This window comes from Fulvia fulva, chromosome 3 (assembly GCF_020509005.1).
Source record: "Fulvia fulva chromosome 3, complete sequence".
In the NCBI taxonomy this organism is placed as follows: domain Eukaryota; kingdom Fungi; phylum Ascomycota; class Dothideomycetes; order Mycosphaerellales; family Mycosphaerellaceae; genus Fulvia; species Fulvia fulva.
In genome coordinates, this window is record NC_063014.1 from 1,012,394 (window position 1) to 1,020,448 (window position 8,055).

The 8,055-nt window shown below is 44.5% G+C and overlaps 1 protein-coding gene across 1 annotated transcript; it reads left to right on the plus strand.

The window, feature by feature from the left end:
- On the plus strand, positions 1-916 carry CLAFUR5_07993 (uncharacterized protein; the record flags this gene model as incomplete). The annotated part of the gene is made up of 3 exons (XM_047907141.1): positions 1-295; positions 352-587; positions 647-916. The coding sequence occupies 3 exons, from the start codon at positions 1-3 to the stop codon at positions 914-916; spliced, it is 801 nt and encodes a 266-aa protein (XP_047759036.1).
- Positions 917-8,055: the final 7,139 nt, after the last annotated feature.

Consider the following 8,055-nt stretch of genomic DNA (forward strand, 5'->3'; position numbering starts at 1 on the left):
ATGGCGGCTATCAAAGACCTTTTTTTGGTCGTGACAACTACGACCCTACTCTTCTTGCGAATCGTAGTCTCCTCGCCAGTACCTTTAGCACAAGATGGTTCAATCCCAGACCCACCTTGCGACCCGGTCTCGACCTATAGCCCGGAATGGTTTCTCGCGAATGTCAACGACGACTATCGAAGGAACTCTTCCGTGTTCGAGAACCGGCTCCTGTTCTACACAAGGCGCTGCACAGACGATGCTATTCGGCTCAGCTGCAGCAGTGACGGCTTCTATATCACGATCTGGAATGTCTGTAAGTTAGAACCAATAGGGTCCTGCTCTTTTGATGATGGAGCTGATGCCGAACAGGGCCCCAAAGCTTCTACAACAACGAGCACACCGAGCCAGAGCTCGAGCGATGCATCTTCTCCAGCACCACGTACACTCAGGAGTACTATGAGAACATGTCCGCAGCATTTGCACGTCTGGCAAGAGGAAGCGCAACTGTGATGCACGATTCGGCAGACTGGGCTGATCCTCCCATGGATGGCATATTTGGGAGGATAGAGGTACCTAACATTTCGGAATACACCGATGTCGAAGAGGTAAGCCAGATCCTGAGGTCTTGTCCAGCGTGTGACCAAGGAGCTGATTGTTTGGGTAGTTATGGGCCATCAATGATGCTACCAGCAGAGCTGCGATGCGTGGTGACATCTACAGCTTGCCATCGTACCATAGATCGCTGCGGATGGCACAGCAGCGGATGTATAAGACAGATATGTCGCTGCGAAAGCAAGGTCTCTTGTCGAGGTCGGAAGCACTGTTCGAGAAGCGTGCCGCTGAAGATGTGGATTGGTGTCCTGGAGCGAGAAATTGGAGGCATGAACGAACACAGCCACTGCGACATCTGATGGATGGGTACGATTTGTCCTAGCGATATTACAGAAGCCCTGGAGTCGTAAAGTACTTCATCAAGGGGTTCCCAGAGTCAGATATGTACTGTACAGTATCTTGCCGCAGCTTCAGTTTTCAGCATCGATGTGTTGGTCGCATAGCCGTCGCCTGAAGATGGAATCGATGGAGATGTTCCATGTACAGATGCGACGATTTGGTCGTTGCTATGGAGGAAATGGATGACCTTTCGAGGGTGCCTCAAACGTCGAACGCGACAGCCTCGGCATCGTCTTCGGTCGGCCTAGTAGCCTGATATGTCACGTTTATCAAAAATGACGTATTAGTGGGTCGGTTGGTCGATATCTCGATTAGTCGATATATAAGGTAGTCGATATGTCGATATATCGATATGTCGATTTGTCTATATATTAAGCACTTTCTTATAGTACCTATTCTAAGCTACTATAAGTAAGTACTTACTATTGTCGATACCGTATTCGGAAACTACGTAATTATTAAAGTTAAACTTTTCCTTAGCTACTTGTATTATAAGTAATAATAATCTACCGGTTACTAATAATAGATAGATATGTTAAATAGGTACGGGTAGATAGTAGCGGAGTAGAGTAAGAGATCAATCTTTAACTGACTAATAGCACGAGCATATAGCAATATATCAGGAACCAATATGTTGATTGTGTTGGATGTCTATCTAAGCTAAAGGGGAGAGAAGGTATCTCCCTACAAGCTAAGTCATCGTAGATGCCTTAGGCTACTAGATTACTTCCTAATTGTTAACTCTCTTTGAGATGCTATATCTTAACAAGATAGATAGATTTGTTATTCCCCTATTCTAGGACCCTATTCGGCCTATATAGGTATATATCTATTGTTATATATAAAGGAGAGCCCGAATAGGTGAAAACCCTTCCCGCCCCCGACTTCTCCTTATCTAGATTAGCTTTCCCTCTAAACATATATAGTCTATATTACTACCCCGTTAGTCCCCGCTCCTAGCCGGTCTTATCGCGCTACGCCGTAACCTCTCTTTATATATATATTGTTTATTATACTATTATAGAGCCTATTAGCCTATATAGCTATACTACCTACTTCTAGTTATAAAGGGGAGACTCGTATTATAGAGTGAAAACCCCCTCTCCTCTCCTATACGTTCTTAACCTTACCCTCTTTCGTGTTTTCCTTATTAACGGTACACTAGTATTATAGGCCTACCCTAATAACTACCCTATCTACACCCCCTTAACCTCCCGCCTCTTCTCTATCTACTCCTCCGTCTCGCTAGCTAGCGCGAACTGTTTAAGAAAGCCCTACTATAGTATCTACTATACTATCCGTTTTACGTCTCGCTTATCTATTACGATTGACTAGTAGTCGCGTCTGACTGCCTTAGCTCTCTACTAGCTTCGTCCTTCTACCTATTACGGGCACCGTAGTATTATATACTCCGGGTTCTATAACGGGTAGTTATACTAGTATACTAGGCTATATACGTCCGGGACTTTCCTTCTATATAGGTAGGCCCTTAACCCGATATATTCGGACCTAATCTATATCGCGATACTTACTTCGGCCCTTATTAGGTTACGGTAGAGTAGGTAGTTATGTCTCTAGAAGGGGCGTAAGGCTAGGGGTCCTCGATTTGGTAGGGGATTCTCTTTCTATTCCTATTCCTAAAGGTGGCCCGCTACCTACTCTACGAGGCTTTATATCTTTGCCTTATTACCCTATTTCCTCCGTGCCTTTTCCTCCTCCTCCTTCCTCTCTATCCACTTCTAGGTTTGCTTAACGACTTCAAACGTGCGTAGGTCGTCTTGCTTTTAGCTTTAATGTACCCTAAGGTAAGGTAGTCGGTCGTACCTCCTAGCGATCTTCTCCGTAGAGTCCCGAATAGCTTATTATACTAGATAATCCGCCGTCTTCCTAGCGTAGTAAATCCTCATTCCCTTAATGTAATGTTTAATTAGGGGGGACCCTATCTCTACTTCCGCTACTCTCGTTAGCGTTGTCTTATAGGCTCCTAGTATCCGTCTAAGGTTTGCGGCCTACGTCCGGTTTAGGGGTCCCTCTATCCGCTTCGGAATCGGTTTACCTACTCCTCCTATTCCCTATATCTAGGCCCCGTAGAGCATTACTAGTTTTACGATCGTCTTATATATAACCCTTGCCTTACTAAACGTAGCTCCCTATATTAACGTTATAAGTCTAGTTATTATAGCCTCGTTAACCTAGGCTCTATTCTAGGCTTTCCTAATCTAGGGGTTCTAGCTAAGCTTAGGGTCTAGCTAGATTCCTAGGATTCGTAATTCGGGAGAGGGCTTCGTTACGTAACCCTAGATAGTTACCGTTACTTATATATTATAGTAAGGCTACGGTAACGCGAAGGGCGTCGAAACCTAGAGCGTAATATATACTAGTAGTACGATACATTCGAAAGCTCTTATTAAGGCCATTCTAACGATATATAAAGCAGGCCACTACCCCTAGAATTAAGGGAGTTCTACCTTATTTAATCTAGATAGCTTAAAGTTCTCTTCACCCTATTTCTTTAGCTCTAAACGCCGCGGAGGTGCCTAGCTACATTAGGCAACTCCTAGGTAATAGTAGCCTAGGCTACGGTACTAACGGCGCCTACGGCTCTATAGGCGAAGCTCCCCTAAGACAACTAGTAGCAACTTATAGAGGACGTAAAAAGTATAGAAACTAACGATTAGCTCCCTTACCGGTCTCTATAGGTAATGATCACTTAGCTACGTACGGCGCTTATACTGTCGTATTACCGAGGGCAATAAGAAATAAGGACGACGTCCTAGGCGATTAGTAAGGCTATCCGGAATCAACACCCCTATAGCTAGGCATCGGTCGCGGCATCGATACTAGGCCCCCGCCTAACGTACGATATAGTTACGATCCGCATTATAGTAAAGGAAGACTAGGCCGAAGTTACGAAGCTATCGAATAAGGAGCTCGCCTAACGAATTAACTAACTAGGGGTAGTCGTAGTGAACTAATAGTCTAACGGCACTCTATAGATCTATACTAGCTCTACTACTACTAGGAGGCACCTAGAGGCATAGCTATAGTAGGCATCTAAGGTTACGGCATTAGCGAAGGTCTTAACGAAGTAATTCACGATCCTAGTCTACGATATACCTAAGGAGTTCGACCTAACTAACTAAGGTCACCTACGCGCTCTCTAAGAGGACAACCCGGTCACTCTTAACTCTCTAATCTAGAAGGCGACTTGGCTCTATAGGAAATGGCTAGAAGGTAAGAAGGCCTCGGCGCTAATAGTATAGCTATAAGACGCGAAAGCGGCGGATCTAGCGATAGAACAAGGCCTAGTCTAGCAATATAGCCTTAAGATAGTAGTAAAGCACTCCTTATCCCTTCGTGTCCTCTAATACTTTAAATGCTAATAGTATAGACACTAAACCTATACGTATATAAACAAGTAGGCCTACTCGAACTATCTAGGAGACTATATATCTAGGGACTATATATCGACTACGAGACGGTACGCGAACTGTCCGGGGTACTACCTATCGTATAGTACGGAATGCCTATAGCGGAAACTAGCGAAAAACAAGGCAATCACAAACAGAACCGTCGCCCTAAGATTCTACGGCGACCGTAAGGCTAGCCTATACCGGAACTAGCTAGCGGCGGTCGGGTATAAGCGCCCTAGGGCCGAGAACGATATAAAGGATACGTAACCTAGGGCGTACGGGAGGCCACGTACTCTACTAGCTACGGCGAGGGAATCTAACTAGGCCCGGCTCCCCTTTAGTATATAGCCGATAGGCGTAGACTAGGACGTATAGGGTAGTAGGATATAGGACGCTATAGAGGAAATGATTGTCGATGCCGATAACTAGCCTCGATACGCTTAGCATTATCTAGTATAACGTTAACTATAGCAAAGATATAGTCTAGAACTATTTCCTATACGAGGCGGACCCGCGCGTCTACTACGTCCTTATAATCTAGGAGCTATAGATTAACCCGTACTATAAGAGACTAACGACATACAAGTTACTAGGCTATACGACATACCTACGAGGCGACGGTAGACCCCGTACGTACTTCTATATTAGTAAGGACATACTAGAATCCGACTAGGAGGTAGTATACTACGTAGACAAAGAAGGCGGGGGCGATATTACCTCCCTCTACGTAGGTAGTACCTAGATATACAACCTATATATATAACCGCTAGCCTCGAGGTCTAGCCGCGACCTTAGGGTCTATAGATACCTAGACAGTACGCTTAAGAGACAAGGGTACTATATCGTAGTAGGAGACTTCAATATATACTACCCTTCCTAGGAAAGCCTTATATAGCCGTACCCTTTAGCCGACGAAGTACTCGACTTAATAGCGAGCAACGTAATTGCCCTTTATACCCCGAACGACCTAGGTACCTAGAAGAGAGGGGGATTCTAAGGTACGATCGACCTCTCCTAGATCTTAGATAGCTACTACTATATAGTAACCTAGACCTACTTAACGGATTGAAAAATGGCGACGACGACGGCAGTAGACGACCGAGAGCAAGGAGGAGACGAGTAGAGGACGCTCTATAAGAAGGCGGAAGAGATAGTAGCGGTAGAAGAAGGGAGGTTTCCGGAGAGAGTACTAAAAGGAGTAATAAGCGAACTGCTCGGGGGACTAAAGGCGCTCAAACGACAAACAAGCACTACGATTAACATAGCAATCGAGGTAGCAACACGAAACGTAAGAAACAACCCTTAAAGAGACCCGAGACAGACCTAGGGCCTAACGACCTAGGCAATAATCGCGAGCCAACCTACCCCCCCTTAAAGCACAGTACTACGAGTCTATATTACGGACTAGAAAGAGAAGGAAGAGATAGGAAAGATGACCGGGAGGGAGATAGTCGAGAAGATCGGAGTAAAGGGAATAGTAGGGGCAAGGGTAGACAACAAAGGGGTCAAGCTGTTTATAGCACACGTATAGGACAAGAAGGCCCTCGAAATAAACAAGGAGTAGACACTAAAGATCGGGAGCATAGCGAAAGTCTCCTATCAACAGTACATAGTAATTACGTATAGGGTCCTACGAACCTTTGACATATAAAGGGATATACTAAACCTCTAGAGGCAAAACTAGGTAACAGCACTAGGACTATAGATCATAAAGACAGCGTAGGTCAAGAAGAAGATAGAGGAGGGTAAGAGGGCCTCCTCGCTAATCTTATAGGTTGTAACACTAGAGCAAGCAAACAAGGTCTTAGACTAAGGGTTGTACTAGGACTTTGAGAGGCTAGATATAGAAATCCATTAGAGCAACTATAGAATCCTTTAATGTTTCAACTGTCAACAGTACGGACATATTACCCTAAAGTGTAGCAAAGCCATACTAGTCTACTTATACTATGCTAGTGATCACGCGACCCAAGAGTGCTAAAAACGGAAGGAGGACATAAGATGCGTAGTATATAGGAGAAAACACCCGGTATAGTCAAACTAATGCCTAGTTAGACTATTAGCCTAGTAGAGAGCGCGGGAAGCAAGGGTAACAACACTAACTAGGTTCCTAGTAGGTGAACAGAAACAACTAGAGAGAACCACCTACCCGAATAAGAGACCCCGGCTATAAGAGGAGCTATAAATAGTGCTAGCAATAGGGAGACCAACGTTCTTATATAAGGTAGCGTAGAGCAATAGACAAATGAGAATCAACCAAATGATAGGGAGCTAACCCCAAAGGGAAGAACAGGAGGAGGGACGGGAAAACCAATAGTAAGACTAACAGTAAGACTAAACGGACCTAGACATAAACATGTCCTAATGCCTCATACTAACAGACTATTAATCATTCAGTATAATGTAAACAGAAGCAAAGACAAGGTCCAAAGGAGCTTTCTACAAGCCTTAGACCCGGAGGAACACCACATTATAGCAATATAGGAACTATAGATCAACCTACACTCTAGGATTCTATTAACTGTACGAGACCCGAGATACTACGTAGTAATAAACAGAACCGAGGGAGTCCTACGAACTTGTATCTATGTCAGTAAGAAGGTACTAGTAGAGGACTAGTAGGCCTAGCCGAGAACCGACAGGGATATCACTATAGTGTAGCTTAAAACAACTTAAGGCCAAGTCCTAATCTATAGCGTATACAACCCACCTCTAGAGTCCAGAAGCAGCACATAACTACACACGCTAGGAAGGCTCCCGGAAGCAATAGACCAACAAAACTATAACATCGTAATAGGAGATTTCAACCTCTACTACCTAAAGTAGGGATCGGACTTCACCCTAGTACACTACTTCTTAGTAGGGAGGCTTATTAGTCAGATAGAAACAGCCTAAATAGACTTGATTACGCCAAAGGGAACAGAAACTTAGGCTAGAAACAACAGTTCTAGCACGCTAGACCTATACTTTATGTCCTACGCCTTAACACGACGGGTAGAAAGCTACATAGTTAATAACTAACTAGAGTCCTTATTAGACCACTATCTAATCCAAACCGACATCTAACTTATAGTTAAGGAGGAGAGGGAACCTGAGAGGAGGCTCTGCTAGAAGCAGGCCGAGTAGACACTAGTATAGTAGCGGCTAGAAGGCGAACTTGAACAGGTAAACATTAACAATATACACATAACGGAGGGGATTGACCAAGCAGTAGAGCAGCTAATAGAAGCTATACAAAGGGCAGCCTAGGCCTATATACCTGAGAAGAGATGGTCGCTATACTAGAAGCTATACTAGACACTAGAGTACACAGCCAAAGTCAAGGAGGCAAGGAGAGCAAGAAGGAGATAGGAGTAACGACGCACCTAAGCAAACTAGGAAGCCTATAACAACGCGTACAAAGTAAAGAAGGCGTAGATCAGAAGAGACAAGACGTAGGAGTAGAGTTCAACTATAGGGATGATCATAGAACACCCGGAACAAATCTAGAGACTAGTAGAATAGGCTAGGAAACTAGACGAGGAACGAAACTCCCCGCCCTAGTTTCCCTTAATATAGGACTAAGACGGGGAAACGCAAACCACTCCGATAGGGAAAGCGAAAGCATTCGTAGACCACTTCTTCGGGACTTAGGTAGAGGCAGACCTAAGCAACATCCTAGGAACACACATTCCTCCGCTAAGGGAGGCTAACTAGTAAGTGTCTACTA